The 18,753-nt window shown below is 32.6% G+C and overlaps 1 protein-coding gene across 2 annotated transcripts; it reads right to left on the bottom strand.

Annotated features, from left to right (window-relative positions):
• Positions 1–1,287: 1,287 nt before the first annotated feature.
• LOC131156229 (E3 ubiquitin-protein ligase MBR1) lies at positions 1,288–17,262 on the bottom strand. Of its 2 annotated transcripts, XM_058109750.1 has the most exons (7): positions 17,053–17,262; positions 16,609–16,872; positions 12,872–13,912; positions 10,929–11,123; positions 10,641–10,795; positions 6,878–6,988; positions 1,288–1,679 (listed from the first exon to the last, which is right to left on the bottom strand). In XM_058109750.1, exons 2-7 carry the CDS (start codon positions 16,753–16,755, stop codon positions 1,619–1,621), a joined length of 1,710 nt encoding a protein of 569 aa, XP_057965733.1. In that variant the 5' UTR covers positions 16,756–16,872; positions 17,053–17,262; the 3' UTR covers positions 1,288–1,618. The 2 variants fall into 2 exon arrangements, with proteins under 2 accessions (XP_057965733.1, XP_057965732.1); XM_058109749.1 differs by having other exon boundaries at positions 16,609–17,246.
• Positions 17,263–18,753: the final 1,491 nt, after the last annotated feature.

An 18,753-nucleotide genomic window follows, 5' to 3' on the forward strand; every position in this document is an offset into this window, starting at 1 on the left:
GTACCAATGAATCACTTATAATGATTTGTTTGCTGCACAAGAATGGAGTGGATGGAATAAAATTGGTTTCTATAATTTTACATATCATATAATTTCTCATTCCATTCTAGTTCATTCTGTTCCAACGTACAAAACATTGGATTACTGTTGGTGGGCTTCAAATAGATCCAAGGAAGGGCGGAAAGGGGAGGGGTAGGGGTGAGCATAATTTGGTGAAAACCGAATTAACCGGCCGAAATTGGCCTGTTCGGTTCGGGTAAAAATCCCGATTCGGTTATAATTATACAAAATTCCGGTTAATCGGTTTCGGTTCGGTTAAGGGTAAAAAAAATTTCGGTTAACCGATTAACCAAATTACTAATTAATTAGATTTTAAATATAATTTATGAATGTAAATTTTGCTTATGCAAGTGCATTAAGGAGTTTAATTAAGCTTGCTTATACTCGGCATTATTATTATTATTTTTTGTTGTTGTTTTTCTTGTTTTGGATACTTTGTTCTATGGTAAAATATTATTTTCATTAATAAAATTAATAAATAAGGTATTTAATTAAGTTTCTAGCAATTAATTTTATAATTATATTATGTTTCTATGGTTTTAATTAAAATATTGTTCTATGGTTTTAAAAAAGATTTATAATTGTATTATGTTTCTAGCAATTAATTTTAAATAATTTTGGTTAGAATCGGTTAACCAAATTACCCGAATAGGCAATTCGGTGTCTTTCGTCAATTCGGTCGGTTCGGTTAATGGTATTATTTAACCAAATTTTTTGGTTAATTTAATTAATTACCCGAATTTAACGGAACCGACCATTTGCTCACCCCCAAGGGGGGGGGGGGGGGGGGGCGCATTGACCACCTCTATCATGTGTTCCAGACCTGAAAAATATCACTCAGCAAAAAAAATAAGGAAAAAAAGTGAGGATGCTTGCACACACCTCTCCATGTTGAGCTTGAATGATAGGGTAGGAATCAGGTATGGGTTTTAACTAGTGTATCTTAAGAAACAAAATGCAATGTGAATGTTCCAAAAGAAAACCTGTCGACTGCCGCAATATGGATTTGCTTCCATGCGTTAATCTCATGGAAATTTGGACGCAACTCTTTTTTGGTAGATTTGGTGTTTTTTTTTTTTAAAATACAATCATGAGATTCTTCTGAAGTAAATCTAAAATATCATCGGCATGTCAGAGACAACACGTTAATTTGGTTTCTCTAATGAATGTGCTGCAAGGAGGATTTGGTTAAAGAAAAACAGGAAAGCGAAGGAAAGAAAATAAGTAGAGTAAATACTGAAAGAATTATAATAAGATGTGATGAAAATGGCATCTTTTAAACATATTCAGAATTTTACAGTCACAAGGAGCAACTCTCTCTCTCTCTCTCTCTCGGCTTCTCTGTTCCTGCTGGAAAGATGGCTGGAAATGAACTGTTCTGTCCATTTTAAATCAACAGGAAGCAACGAGGCAATAAAAGACCACATGGGAACGAAAAGAGTGAACTTCTAAAGCAGATCAACTCAAGGCAAACAAGGTCCAGAACTTCACCAAATCCCCAATGCAATCAGTGGGCTTTCAGAAAAATACATTTCAAACTGGGCTGTGCGCCTGTGCCTTAGTTCTCCGCACATGATGAATCAGCCCGGCAGATATCTCCACGACAAAGTGGGCATACCCTGTGAAATATATGAGTTAGCCAAATGTCTCAGAATCCAATATAATAAAAGAATATTTATTGTAACAATCAGCCATATAGGAAAACTTAGTTTTAAAATCATTTATATAGCCAACCTTATGTAAAATATTGTATTTGACAAAAAAAAATCCATATTTTTTAATTTGTCAAATAAATATCAATATTTTTCAATTTTTCATACCAAAATACCATTAAATGAGTTTTACACTAAGTAGAGAAATAAAAATTATGGTTTAAAAAAAAAAATACTCTATTAAATTAGTTTGTACAGAAATACTCCATGCAATAATTACCATTACCATTATATTTTCTGACCATAGTAAAATAAATCTGTATCATGCTAATAAAACATTGAAATATTTACAAAAGATTTTACACAACTGCTACAATCCTAAACCACCAGTTGCTACAATTGCATTGTGTTCGGACGCTAGTGGAACTTGTGAGCATCTTTTCCCCAATGTTCAGTGGCTTAAGAAGCTTTCGGATAATTTTTCTCCATTTTAGATGAGGCGTTGGTTTTGTGGTCTTGGAAGTACTCTGTTTTTTCTGTTTTATGGGAAAAACTGTGAGGTTCAGCCAAAGTAGCCACCTCACCAAAGTTCGGTTGACAGTTGACACCATTATGTTTAGCATCAATGCATCCTGGGGCTACTACTGCCATGTGGGTGGATCTTATATGGACTATGGAGTGTGGGCTTCACATAGAAGTGTGGCTGTGTGGGTCACTTAGCCAAGGGTATCAAAGATAAGATGGGGTAGCCCCTGTCATTTGAGTGTGTACTAAGGAAATTTTGACCATATAAGCATAGTTTAGGCTTCACCTTGTGAGGTGTATTTTATGTGGCAAAACCATTAATAGGTCAAAACAGACAATACTTTAATGGAGCTGGTACAAATTTCATATCATTTACAGTTTATTTTTCTCATGTATTAAAAATTTCACATGCAATGCATGTGCATCTTTATAATTAAATGATCATAAATCCTTACAAAAAGGTCTACATACAATAAGGCATTGTCACTTTATTTAAAAAATATATAGACTAACTAGATAGTTATATGACACATCTAAAATAAGTTAAGATAATTTAATAACATGATGAAATTTATTCTTCTTTCTAGTATTAGTTAAACATGTAATAACATATTTGAAAGTTTTAATTTAAAAATTACATCCAATACTATGTGCTATAAGCATCATATGTTAATTACTACAAATAAAATATAATGTGCAAATACATTATAAAGAATTCTATAATTATCTAGAATATTAGTACTTTAATTTATAAGTTCAACATGTAATATATTATCAATTCATTTAAAAAACATATAAACTATCTAGTAATTATCTAAAATACGAATTCTAGTTCTTATTATTTAATAAATATTTTTTATTTAAAAAATTCAATTATATAAAAATTATATAATCTAAATATATTTATTAAATACTATTCATTTACAATCACCTGCAATTCATCATTCCTCTTCTTAATATGACAAATGTTAATGAAAACAATATACAAGATTTTGTATCTTTGAAAAATACTGTAAATAGATGTACCAATGACAATCATGCGCTGCGTAAATGCGCATAAAGTGCCCCTCATCTGTAGAATTTCATACAAAGCATATGCAAATAATGTAGAATAAGTGAACTAATTTTTCATCTTCTAAAATTCTTACAAAGCATATGCAAATAGTGTGAATCATTTTTAACATCCAAAATATAAAGCATTCATAAAATTAATTAATTTTAGCTTAAATTAAACAAATTACATTTACAATTTTAGATTCTTTAAAATTTTGAATTGAATATTTTTATGCATCTCTTTACTAATTGTGGGCACACATAATATGTAAGCAACACAACCCAAAATTTAATGTTTTTAGGGAGATGATGAGAGTTGAGATAATGGGAGTTGTGCATAATTTCCTAAGAAATAAAAATTTACTAATTACTCATTACTTTTCATATATTCATTAATGTAAATAACTACAAATATTCTAAAGAAATGTAATAACAGTAAGTGACTAATATTGTTCGTATAAAAAATATAAATCATATAAAATATAATTTTCATTTACAAAATTTCTATAAAAAATTATATATATACAAAAAAATATTAATTCTCACTATACCTCACAGCAAACACACATGTACATTGTAAGATTAAATAACTACAAAATATCTATAAAAATACAAACATCACTATGTTTTATAATAAAAACATAACTAGTGTCCTGTCCTATATTTTTTTTTTGAAATTTTCACATTCTCCTAAGTTTTACTATTGTAGTGTCTTGTATCCATCTTTAAAGAAAACACATTCCTCTGAATTTTCAGTTTTTCTGAAAAATATTTGAATAATGTTAAAAATTATTTACTCAATATTATCCACGTGCAATCGAATGCAATGAACACGATGTACTAATACACGCACGTGCACAAACACAGTGGGCACATGCAACAGGGGTACTCCACAGCCCCTCCCCCCCTCCTTTTTTTTATAAAGAGTGAAAGTTATGCAGATAATAATGGTCTTAAAGTAGGCATTGGAGAATTAAATATTTTCAAAATTTAAAACTGGAATTATTTTTTTAAAGTTATGCAATATGTTTCTTTACCCTTGTTATCTAAACTTGACTTCAAAACTCTGCCTTTCCTCAATATAACAATTAACATCTACCATCTGTGTTCTTTTTAAAAAACTTACTCTGACACAGGAGAGTTTTCCTTCTTTAGCCCCTCCAGCACTCTCAGTCCAACAAGGACACAACTTACTTGAATCGGTCTTCATACACGCCTTTACAACATTAAATCTCCCAGCAGTCCCCCAACTCACTGGCAGGGTGATCCATCAGCTCCATCGAGAATCAACAATCTCCAAACTCTGAACTTACCCAGGAATTCTCCCAAAAGACAAATGGAAGCCTTGTAACCAAGGATTCAAAGCAGCAAATGGAGAACACTTCCAGGTCAAGTTAAAAAGTGTACCTGTTTATATTAAGCTTCATCCAGAATGCTTAATCAAGGCAACATTCTTCAGGTCAAACCTTTTAAAAAAAGATCTTCTCATTGGATTCGATATAACCACTCCACTGGGCTTTAGTTTGGGTCTGGTAACAACTTAGGACATGCAGAAATTGGGCTTCTTCACGCAAAGCCCCATCTCAAATCCTTTGCAATCAAAACCTAGCCTAAGTCCAATTAAATTGTCATGCAACCCAGCCCACTCCATCCCATCTTCAATGCACTCCCAGCTCCCAACGAAACCCTAGCCACCTCTTCCATTGGTGACATAGTCCCTTCATATAGTGATGCTGTCCTGCCAATGATGGATGAACAGGCTGCTGCTGAGCCTTGCACATATCTCATTCTTCTCTGCCATCGCCTACCTGGCTCCATGAATGAATGCCTCGCCATAATCCTTCATGTAACCCGCCATTTACAGAAGGGAAAACCCTAACCAATGCACAGAATTTTTTCACAAATGTTTGCTACCCATTCCCTTTTGATCCACCAGGAAGAAACACCAAAAAATGTCTTCCTTTCCAATATCTTGCACTACCAAATCTGGTTCTACGAAATTTCCCTCCCAACCTGCCAAAAACTGATGTCAATCCATCCAAGAACCACTTCGCCACCACCAAAGAAAACCTCACCCACCAGTCACAAGTCGGGTTGAATTCAAGAACAAACAAGAAAATCCCTTTCCCACATTATCTAGTCTCAGGTCAAAGGTTTTCCCTTTGATCTGACAGGATTGAAAGTGATCCCCTCCTTTCATGTCCAATGGCAGCCAAGATGCCGAGGAGCAATTACGAGAGAAGAGAGAGGAGACAGCCATACCCTTGTGGAACTTGTTCTCAAACAATGTAAAAAAGTCAAAATGGCTCACGCATCTCTATGTTAAACTTCAGTATCAAGCAGTTCAGGCAACATTGAGCTCAGGCCAGAACATTACTCTAGAGCCAGGCATTTCTAATAATGTTTCTCTATCCTTCGTGACATCTTTTATTGTAATTTTAAGGCTGAGGGCATTTTAGGAAAACTGAGGAGAAGTGTTTATTGAAAACTACCTCCTTTAATTAATAGTAGGCTAGCTGTCAGCACACCCTGTGTGTGTACTCACAGTCACAGAAGTTGCTATTTTTTAGGAGATAGGGAAGTTGCTAGTTTTTTGGAGATAATAGGGCGATTACACATAAATTTTCGAAAACTAAAATTAATTTTTTTTTTCAAATTACTTACCTATCCATAGTTTGTAAATGTTAAAAATTAGAAGATAAATTGAATGTAGAAAAGATTTTATGGAAAGATGATTGAAAATCAACAGCCTAAGGCTTCCATTAATTAACAGCAGAGATTTGTGTATATATAAATTTATTATTTTTAAGAAGATAATGGTGGAGTTAATAAGAAAATGGGAAGTTTTTGTTTAAAATTTATCACATTTTAAAAGTTACTATTTTTAGGGGATAATAGGAAGTAAAAAAGATAGTTGGATGATACAAATATTTGTTTAAATTTTAAAATAAGAAATTATTAAGTTACTTATATACCTATGATTTTGTAAAATTTATAATTATTTTATGACTTGTAAATTGAGGGCATTTTTGAAAAATAACATACACAATGTCTTTCTTTTTGGCCCATTGACATCTCAAATTAGGCCAAGGCTATACAGCTATCTCCCATCCCTCACCTTTTCTCACCAAAGAATTGTACACAAGAACAACATTAAAGTCCCAAGTTTTAACCATGCATGTCCCTAGGGGTCACATGCATACATACACACAAACACATAAGATATTGTTGATAACTGTCCTATTGCTCAAATATTAAATGTTGCTAGCATTGGATTATTTGAAGTATATGAATATTTTTAATATTAAATACTGTTTACATCAAATATCGTTTTAAGAATGCATTAGGTATGACACAATAAATGCAGATAGTATTATTTGCATTAAATATGACACCATAAATGCAACTAAAATTTTGAATAAAATAAATAAAACCTGCATAACCCATCTATACAACTATTTTAGATATATTTGCAATCAGCCAAATTACACAATTATGAATCAATAGATTCAATAAATAATGCAGTCGAACAAATATTAAGGATTCATGTAAATGTGTGTGTGTGTGTATAACACCACTGCTTGTACCTGTGAATCTCCTTGAGCCATTTGTCTATACATATTCTATGAAATTCATGATGGCAAGGCAGTATCCGCAAGCTATCCCCTTCCTCATACTCCACAAGGCATATGTAACATCTGTTGACCAATTGTTCACCAAAGAACAGACAATAAGAATATCAAATGTAGAGAAGCAAGATGCAATTGAATTCTTTATTAAAACTGAATAGCTGCAACAACAGCCATAAAATAAGAAGCACAAGAATCACAATTTAGTTACATAGCCTCAAGTATAAAGCCAACATGTAAGTTCCAGGATGACAAATAACATATTGATTATTGTACAGTAAAGGACAGACGGGATTAGCTAACATAAAATGAAGACTCCTCAAAAGTTTGTCCATTAGTTTTAGGTTTTCAAATAAATCCAAGGTCACCCAACTAATCCAGCCCATTGTTACCCTTGTAATGATGAAAAGTATGCATACACTAATGATTCCCCCTAGCAAGGAAAGTGAAGTCAGGGGCTTGTAAGGAATATTTTTTTTAGTGGGGTTTTTTCATCTCTTAGAAATATCACAACTTTTCCCAAAACCAGGTCCAAAGATCTACTTCAACATGTACTGTTCAAGGGGAGCAAGAACCTTCCTTCTATATTACAATGAAAAAGCTAGGCATGTGAAACATCCTCACACAATGACCATTGTGTATGCGTGCGTTCATGCGCACGTGTGAGAGAGAGAATCAAAGAATATTGGGAAAAAGAAAAAGATGAGGGAGGATGCTAGACAGTTTTTGAAACCTTCCAATCAGAATGTGCTGTGGAGTCCTAATCCTAGCTGCAAGGCTTATGACAATCTAGGTGTGAGTATGTGAAGCCTGAACATTTTCTATAAGCTGCCTTTTCAATTAGAGCACACAACAAAGATTTAAACTACAACCCTTGATCAAATCCCAAAACCAAATCTCACATATCTAAGAAACCTAACCTTAACTAATAAGAAATTTGAATCAGATATATGATAGCCTAGTTCTAAGGCTAAACAATCCCACTAATTAGGCCTTGATTGATTGAAAATAATTCCTCTGTTATGGGCCTTAAATAGTACAATTCGCAATTCGAACTCAATTCAACCCCAAAATGAGTCAAATCACATAGGAGAATTGAGGAGCAAGCTGAATTGGACCTGAATCAATTGATTCACATGCGAATTGATATCAAATCAATAAACAAACCTGAATTTTTGGCTTTGTCTCTACAGTCTCCACTCTTGGAGCAGAACACTGCTCTGTCATTGATATTTAGTGCTTACAGAAGTTACACACTTGTACATACAAATAAATATGATATTTAAACACCAAGAAGTTCAATTTTTTTAGTAATTTTTCTTGCTTCTTTCCATTTTTTTTAATTATATATTTAAGTTCTTGGGTTTTATTATGAATATATATTTGTTAAAAATATTCATTTTTTAATGTGTGTTTTTTGTTGTGCATATATGCATGTCATTTGGAACTGATTTTGGAAATTTGTACATATCTTACAACTCAATTTGAATATCAAATCTCAATTCATCTCAATTCCCAAAACAGAGATTTTGATTCACAAGTCAGAAATCTCGATTTGACAAATATGCGGTGCAGTGTGTATGAAATTAGTGGAACTCTTAGCAAGAATCTGGTGTGCGCTATAATTGTTATATAGGCAAATAAGAGGATGAAAGCCAACCATGGAACAGCTAAAAGAGGCTCTAATGGCCAAATTTCAGACTTAAATTCAGCATCTCACTTAGTCCCGACTCCCAAGAACTAAAGTTTCGATTCCTACAGAAATTCCAAGGGTCTCAATTTACAAAAATTCTGATTTCAAAAGAACTTTATATTTAAAGAAATATTGGAAACTTATAATAATTATGAAAATTACCAATGAAACTTGGAAATGTTAAAATGGACGATGGTGATAATTTAGAAAAAAAAATGGAAAACCTAAAAAAATTATTTCCAAAATTTTGGCTGAAATTTTACAAAATGGAATATGATGCCTTTCTTTTCAAACCGTTGCAAAATCTGAAACTTTGGTAAAAAGTTCAGTAAATTTTTCAAAATTTAAGGGTCATATCATTTTTTTTTTCTATTTTTTGTTTTTGAAAACTAAGAAACATATTATGAAATGTGTTCGTTTACATTGCTAGTTTTCTATTTCTAATGTCAACTTTCAAAAAAATTGAAAAGAGATATTATAGCTTTTAGTTGTTTTGGATACCTATTTCCAAAATTCTTTAATATCTAGAATTAACTTTTGTAGATTAAATCATTCATTTTACACTAATGACCATGTGAATTTAAATCATAATTTAAATAAAAATATCCATAAATTTTTTTTTTGTCCATTTAAAGATAATTTTACTATTTTTCTATTGCATGTACAACAAGATTGTTCTCGTAAAATGAATTTTAAAACATAATAATTAAGTTAAATAATTATAGTTTCTGTTTTTATTATAATATTTTTAATTTGTATTCTTTTTCTATTTTTATTATTTCATTCATATTTTTAATTGTTATTTGATCAAGGACCAAAATAAACATTTGTACAATCAAATTTTTAGTTTGTTTTAGTTTTAGAAATATTAACCTAATAGGTTGCTCGTTTTCAGTTTTTAGTTTTTGTTTCTGATTTTTCACTTCTGTTTCCGGTTCTTGATTTCATAATTTTTGACAGTGATACCGCCCCTAAGACTATGCTTAGGCTCCAAACTAGAAAGCAACAAAGGAACTTGCAAAAAAATAATAGTAATAATTTGACACCTCACAAGCACAAATCTAAACCAATTTAGACAAAGTCAAATTTGCCCAATAATATTTAAAAAAAAAAAAAACAGCAGCAAACAGCAACATTATTAAAATACCATACTGTTGGGAAACGAAATAGACAAGCAACCATCCAAGGTTCCTTTGGTTAGCAGAATACCTATTCCTAGGAATAGGATGAAATACAATGAGAATACAAATTAAATAGGGATGCAATAATTTAGAAAGAAGTTACTCATGCAAAAGTTAAGAGTTATTCCATCCAACATGGAATAGAAAAGGCATAGACATTCCCATGGTGAAATTTGGGAATATTTATGTTGGGCTTTTGTGGAGCTTAGTTGTGTTTTAATTTGGATGCCGACCCGACCCCTATTTAATTAGAGATTTCTATCCTAAGGCTTAGTCCATGCGTAGTGCTCATGGACTAAGTGGTACAAGCCGTACTCGTGGGGGTCCGGGGGCAACGCCCCCAAGAAAAATTTTGGAGCCCATTTGGAACGGAACCCTAGGCGCAACATATAAAAGGGATTGCTTTCGGGTGATTAGGGTTAGTGTGGTTGTACCTAAGTGAGAGCGAGAGGGAGAGCATTGTATTGGCGCACTCTCTGTGTTTTCTTCCTGATAATATTGAAATCCCTGAAACTCCGTGGACGTAGGCAAAATTGCCGAACCACGTAAATATTGTCTTGTGCGTGTGATTGATTTTTCTTTGGCATTATTTTTTCTTTCTATTTTGTTTCTCACAGGTTTCGGGAATTTGTTCTTTATTCCCAACAATTTATACCTTGTCTATTCCTTGTTACGGATTCATAAAATTTTTTGCATTGTCATTTGTTTCATGAGTAGCAAACTTTTCATGTAAACTATCAAATTCTTCCCTTACGGAAATTCTATTCCTATGAATAGACAATACAGAAACCAAACATAACCTTAGGATATTGCAGTAAACTCAGTTGCAAGAAACAAATACACTTACTGTGCAGCATCTTCATTCAGATATTTTGGCACTTTAGTATATAATTTCACAGGCAAGGATTCCACAACTTCTGTTGGTGCAGGAACCGATCCAATTGAAGACACAGAGGGGCGGGATGATAAAACCACAGATTGCTGGTGAATTTCATCCAGAACCTAATTATAATTTTTTGTAGAAAAAAATACAGCCTAATTACAACACATGCAAAAGACTAAACTTTTACTATATAATACAGCAGGACCATATCGGAAGCACTGCTTTCTCTTGGTAAAAAAATACTGGCATTACCTCAAACAAAGCTTCAGCTAACATAACAATTCTTGATATGCTAGCCCTAGCACTGGTATCATCATTTGGATTAGCATCTCGAGTATTTATATGACATGTGCAACGGCCTGTCCGATGCTGGCCCGACAAGATGCAAGACCTCTCATGCCCAGACAAATTCTCAAAACGGCTTCCCAACCGCTGAAGAGCACGGACCTAAAATTTGAGTCTTTTCAAGTGAATGGGCTATATAATGAAGAAAAAAAAACAACAGGGTGAAAAAGGAGCAAGCACAGATATTTAAATTAAATGTCTTCCATATATATATAGTATTAAAAATGGTACAAATTTGGTTTAAGTGGCATAGGGGTAGGCGCGTGGAGCCATATGATGGCACTCACTTCAAAGTTGAAAGATCCACCTAAAGACAAGATCTTAGAAGTATGATAAAAGACTGATTATTAAGATTTCCATCATGTTCAAATTAAAAAAGTTCTCCATCAGACTTGCCAACTGTTGAGCACCCTTACAATGCATCTATTGACTAGGCTGTCAGAAATCCTATCAGTTATTAAATAAACTTAATGGATCGTTTGGAACCACTTAAGCAAAAGAACTGTTCAGAAAAAAAGTGCTGTATTTAATAAGTGCTGATAATAATTGCCGAAGTAGAAAAGTGCTGAAAGTTATAAGTGGTGCTCGGTTGTATTTAAAATAAGTGGTATTTGGACATTCACTTTTATTATGGGTACTATAAGATTATTTTTGAGCATATTTTAGATTACAAATAATAATATTTTTAATTAACAATTTCATTAATATTTATTTTAATTATTTTATATTAAAAAAATATAAGATTTTTTTAATTAATAATAATCTTGTTATTAATGTATATTTATAACATATTACTATCATATTAAATTATGATTAAAAAATATTACTAATTAAATTTAAATTTTAAATTTTTATAATGTTAATTTAAATTAATAAATAATTCTTGTTCAATCTAGAATTGAATTATATTTAAATATATTTTAAATAAAAATATTAATATTTTTATAATTAAAAATTTAAATGATAATTATAATATTTTTCTAATTAAATTTTAAATATTTTCTATTAACTAAAATAATATAATACTCTTTATTAATTAACAATAATCTTGTTATTAATGTATATTTATAACATATGATTATTACATTAATTAATGTTAAAAATAGTATTAATAACTAAACTACAAATTTTAATTTATTTAATATTAATTTAAATTTATAGATGGTTTTTTCATTCATTCCAGAATTTAATTATATTTTATTAATAATTAATAGGTTATCATGCATAGTAACATAATATATGAATTTTAATATATATTTATAACATATGATTATCATGTTAATTTTGTTCAAAAAATATTATAAATTAAATTAGTATTTTAATTTTTTATATTAATTTAAATTAATAGATGGTTCTTCTTTATTCCAAAATTTAATTATGTTTCTTAATAATTACTATATTATAATGCATAATAAAATAATATATGATTATCTTCCAATGTATTTTTTAAATTATAAAATAGTCTCTAAATTTTCTTATATTTAAAAAATTGACCCGCCTATGAATAGCATCACTTCTAAATGGCCAAAAGCTATCCTAAACTGCTTCTCAAAATCCACTTAAATAGTTCTAAAAAAAAGAGGTTCTAGAAAAGCACTTATAGCAATAAGTGTCTGTTGTAGTGCAAGCCAAATGTCACTTTTTTGTAGAAGTATTTATTTTCTAAGTGATAAGTGCCACAAACACTTTTTTTTTTAAAGTGCTCCCAAACAGGGGCTAAAAATCCCTAATCATATTCAAGTTCCCTTTAAAAGAAATTTCTTGTATGGAACTTTCAATAATGACTACATTACCAATCTTAGAAAATCACATATTCATAATAATAACATTCACTCAATAAGTTATCAAACCTGAGATCGTATTCTTCTTCTCCGTTCAAGAAAATTTGATCGATGTTCCAAGAGATCATGATACCTAGCTTCTCTTGACCGTGTTGTTTCCATGTCGTAATCTTGGCTGCTGTACAAGGAGCTAGACATACTGGACAGATCTAAATGGGAAGAAGTCGGTGAAATCAAAGGATTCCTATTAGATGCTGATCCGCCTGTCTCACCACCCCAAGCCCGTCTCCCATTACCATGCCTAGCACCTCTCACTTCCCTCTCTTGTTGCAAAGGGCAAGATAAGTCAGAAAATGATGATCTGCGGAGAACTCTATCACGAAGTCTACCAACACTTAGTGTCCTACTAAACCGAAAATTCCGTTCCACAGGTTCTCGAGCTCCAATCCGCCTATCAGCAAGCCTTGTCTCAATGCTTTCAACTTCAGTACAATTTCTTGGAGAATTTATATTTATATCATACCCAATACTAGTGTAACTGTTATCTCTGACCACTTCTTGAGTAGATATTATTCTATCATCTCGATAATTATCAAAGAATTCAGATGCTGGAGGATTTACCTGTAAACTGCCAGAGGTACCTTCATTATATGGTGTTGGAGGCCTATTAATGAGGCATGCAGGAAGCATGTCATTACCTTGCCGAGCTTCATTCCTACTAACCAAGCCACTAACAGCACCAGTGTGTAGATGTTCTTCCTCATTGTTCGAAATTGAGAAACTTGTTGATGACACAGGTTGCCTCGTTGACCCAATACTTGTTGTCCTGCTTAATCTGAAGCTCACATTCCCAGAAAAGAAACCACAACGAGAAAGGAATCCGTTTGGCGGATTTAAGGATTGAGTTGATGAAGCTCGGGAAGAACCACTATCAGCTCTAGATACAGCATTAGCAAGACTTGCTTGACCCCATTCGTCAAGCTCGACATCTGTAGAAACCATTTCATCAGACTCTTCAACTTTAACCTTTCTATAACCCTCAGTTTTCACTTGGTTGGATTCTGTGTCAGTTTCATTTGTACATGGACCATTACCACCATATTCTTTGCTCTGATGATTGGAAACATGAATAATTAGACATATATCGCTTTAACCATTTGGATGCACATTACAAATCAATAAAAATTAAACATTGCAAATCAATAAAAATTAAACACTGCACTGATTTCAACACACCAGAAAAGGTTCAGCTAAAATAAAGAATTCATGTTCTAGGATTACAGTTTTACATCCAACCAACCCCTGAGCATTCCTTCAAGTGGGAAGGAACAACTGAAAAATGGTTACCACTATGATTTTTTAGGCCTGATTGGAGGAGCATTTGAAGATCTGGAAGTCAAATGGTAAAGACATTATTCAGCTTTTATATCTTCCAACATTCAATAGGATTTTGTCACCCATGGCAATTTTTTTGTTCTTCTACGCACGCATGAGTCATGATGAAGATTTCACAATGATGCAATTAAATGTGTTACAGGAAGGGGCATGATTAAGGAGGCATAAATAACAGATTCAGTAGCAAAGGGGGAAAAAGAGAAGTGAATGTCATGCATGAGGGAGAGGACATAATTATGGTGGAAGCGAGTCCACAAATACATTGATACTTGAATACTTTCATACTCTGTAATATATTTTTAACCTGATAAAGACTTCACAGGAGACTAGGCAACATTGGCTTGGGCCTATAATATCCAAGCTGGATCATTAACATTATTCCAAATGGCAAACTTATGATTAATTCAATTGAAGGCTAGACAACCTTACAGTGGGGTGGAGAAAATACAAGAGATAAACCAGCAAAGGATAAATCTACAATTTTTTTTTTTTTTTTTCCAAATAAGCAAGTGTAGAGAATATATAGTCAGAATAAAATATAGCTTGAGAATATTGATAGTCAAGTGTGCAAATAATAGTTTCTTGAAGCTTATTTATAATGAATCATTAGAAGCTGAGAGTCATAGGTTCAGTCAAGCTCTTTCAATCTCATTTGATTTAACCTAAGCGCACATCTCAAACTCAAATCACATTAGCACAATTAGTTTTGTTATCATAAAAAATGAGTTTGTGAAACCTTGGGGCTAACAATCTCCCCCTTTTTAATGATGACAAACTCCCACCCAGCATATAAATCAAATTGTGTACTACACCTAAATCATGCACAGTAAAACCCCTCAAAAATTGGTGTGTGTGTGTGTGGGGGTGGGGGTTTAAAAACAATGAAACACTACAGCATAGTTGGTCAAGCTTGGGATCCTAAGCATCCAGTTGAAAGAGAATGACACTCAAGTTATCAGGACTTCAGTAGTGTCCTGCATGTCTGCACTCTCATTTTTACTCTCAAATTCTTCCTAATAAGTCAAAGTTGTAAACTTCACACTAAGACTGATAGAATAAATTACAAATTCAAACTTCAAAGTATGCAAACATCGAACAAGTGAAACCAAACAAATTTTTCTATAAGTTTGAACCATCGAAAACACTTCTTTTTTTTTCTCAAATTTGTAGCTAACAGCAAAGAAGGTGGACCAACAAAGCCAATTGCAAAGGTCAATCCACTGAATCCACCAACAAAGAACCATTCCAATAAAACTTCATGAATCGTGGATAAGATGATGATCAATTGAAAGCTGGTATGCACTTGAATCAATGAACATCCTATATGAATCAATAGTTTAGGGAATACTAGATGTATACAATACTTTATGAAATACTAGAAGCATATACAATACATCATTTTATATAGCCTATTACTAGTTCATTTGATAAAGTTGGAAACATTATGGACAAACTAGCAAAACATGCAGAACAAGCACAACCACCTTCTCTAAAAAGAAATATGAGGCATTTTATTTACTTCTAAAAGGCTTACGCTTTGAAAGAAGTATACAAGGCCTCATATACAATGCATGGTTTGTTTTTCCCTGGTTTAGTTTTTCACCAAAACAAACCAATCCTAGCGGTATGTACAATGCCTTCTTAGAGGTACCAACTTTTCTTATTTGAACTATAGTACTAACTTATTAATTAATCTCTAGTGAATTGTTTGACTCTGTTATAAATACAAACAAAGCTCCAACTGGAAAAATCAGTGTGTGCTTAAAGTTCAAGATTATAGAATACAATTTAGGCATTGGACTTCAGTTTTAACTATTGCAAATACAAAGAGCACTTCATGTACATGATACATCACAAATATTTGTGAGAATCCCAAACGAACAGTCAAATTTGCTCATAAAAGTAGTAGAAAATTTGACTTGGTGATTCTTCCAGTTATTGATATCCACTACATATAAACTTCTCCAATTTAGGAAATTCAGGTAATGTCATTGGTCATTGTAGTGCTAAGTCGCCATCATATACACCATACAAGCAATTTTGTTGTTGCAAAATTTTCTTTTGATTTCCATTTGGCTACAAATTACAAGACAATTATTTTTTTTTATAATTTTTATGAGAGAATGTTTACTTTGCAAGAGTGGCATTTTCAGAAGTAGGAAAATTATAAGATGCAAACGTTAAGCAAACCAGAAACGCAAGCGTTATGGTCAATATCCCCTACAAATCACCTACTTCGACAAGTCCATAAGCTAACTAAATATCAAAGGACAAAAAATATCATAGAAAAACAAACATAAATAATTGACAAATAAAACATTGGAAGTGTCCAACACGATTCACCCACTTCCGAAGGTAAGCAACTCACAAAAACTAAAAGAGATAGGGGGAAAGAGCAAGAATAGAATCACCTGGCGGTCGTTATCATTGTCAATGGCAGGAGATCCGAGACAAGAATATTGGAAAACTCTGCTTCCTTTGGATCGAGTCCTCTGAACCCCCGAAGAAGAAGACGATGCGGAAGCATCCCCTCCAGACTTGCTACTACTCGATCCCATTTTCTTCAACAAGCCTATGCCTTCAAAGATCTATCGCCCCAACAGCACATCATTCAAACCCCTCCCACCCCCAGAATATATATATATATATCTATATATATATATTTGCTTTTTCGGCTGCTAAAGAGTGAATCACAACGACAGGCGCAGACACTCAAGGGTTTGTTTCATTATTGAAAATGACGAAAATTTTAAAACAATAACATAAAAAAAGCCACGAAAATCGAGTGCCCAGATCCAGATTTGGACGAAATGAGAGGAATTATTATAGGAAGGAAAGTAAACTACATATATTACCGATAATGATCTCAGATGAAGTAGTCCACGGATTCATTTTCCATTTTTGTGAATGCCCATGCCCGAGGTGGGTCTGCTGGTAAAGGGAGGTTGGTGGTGAGTGGTAATGGCGATCGCGCAGAGTGATTGAGAGATTTGGGAAGGAAGTAGTTTTTGTTCCTTGAAACTTCGGAGTGCCTTTTGGCTTAAAAAGGAAGTCTGCCACTTTGTGCCTTGGTTTAAAAGAGGACGACAACATGGCGCTTTCCTTGCCTAATTTTCGGGATTCAAATTACATGTTATTATTTAATTAATAATTAAATTTAATTAAATGATACTATTTATGTAGTTACAAGCTTACAAATTGAATTTTCAAATATTAACTAATTTAAGCTAAATATCTCTGAGAATTTATTTTTTGAAAGGAATTAATGAGTGCTCTTAACAATTATGATTAATTAGTAATTATGAGAATACTATCCGATTTTATTTTCGAGAGACTTAAATATCCTCCGATAAAAGTAATGAAGGGGATTTTTAGATTTCGTATAAAATTTTGAATTGATGAATGAGATTCAAAACATGAATTAGATTTTGAAAAAAAAAATGATGCTTTTTGTGAACCTTTGAATATGCATTTTCTTAGAAACTAAAAAAGATAAGAAAATTGGAAAAAAAACCCTAGAAAATTGTTTGAATTAAACAAATCAAATTAAATATCACAAATAATGAAAAATTATAAGAAACCCACTACATTTTACATTAGTCAATCAACTACATTTTACATTAGTCACCATGTCTTGGAGAACAATTACACACACACACACACACACACGTACAAAGAGAGAGAGTGTACACACACATATAAAGAGAGAGAGCTTTTTCCACTTAAGTAAAGATTGGCTAGAACACAAATTATTCAGGAGATTGTTTCTCTTATGAAATTCCTAATTAGATAGAAAGATTATTTATGAAAGCAACCTTATTGTTATTATACAAATCCACTAAATGCGCCCTTGCAGAGAGAGAGAGAGAGAGAGAGAGGTATGGAAAATCAACACTCCATAATTGTTTGAATCAAACTAAATCTCTAAAGATTAAAAAAAAATGAAATCTCATCTTTCATAGATTGTCCATTTTTAAAAGAATAAATCTCAAGATCCTTCTAACTTGTGTGCCTGACTAGATCACATATCCATCCCCCCTTTTTTTTCCCTTTCCATCTTATTCTTGTTAGCCCATCTCTTTTGGAAATTAAGAGTAGACAGGGTTGTTGCCAAATAACTGTTTAATTGTCATGGAGTGGATATTTTCAATATTTAGTGATCATATTATGATCTCTTGCATTTTCATTTATTTTTTGTTCACCCGTATATTTTGACTTTTGGTCTTAGCCATAGGTTGCCCCTCATTATGGCATGGAGATTGCCATGCATTGTCAACCTCTATTTAGTGTTGTGTTATAAGGAGATAAGCGCACACAACGAGTGAAGCTCTAAAACACAAACACAAACTTGTACAAACCGATACGACGTACATGATGCTAATTTATGTACACATCTTACAACTTACTCAGAATGTATGATGTGTTATTGATGGGGATCAACATGTCCTGCCCATTTCCTTTGCAGACATGGTGACACGTGGACGACCTTCCGATATCCAATCTTTTGCCAACATGATGACATGTGAACGACCTCCCAATGTCCACTTTTGTTCGTA

The sequence above is a fragment of the Malania oleifera genome, chromosome 5, assembly GCF_029873635.1.
Source record: "Malania oleifera isolate guangnan ecotype guangnan chromosome 5, ASM2987363v1, whole genome shotgun sequence".
NCBI lineage: Eukaryota > Viridiplantae > Streptophyta > Magnoliopsida > Santalales > Ximeniaceae > Malania > Malania oleifera.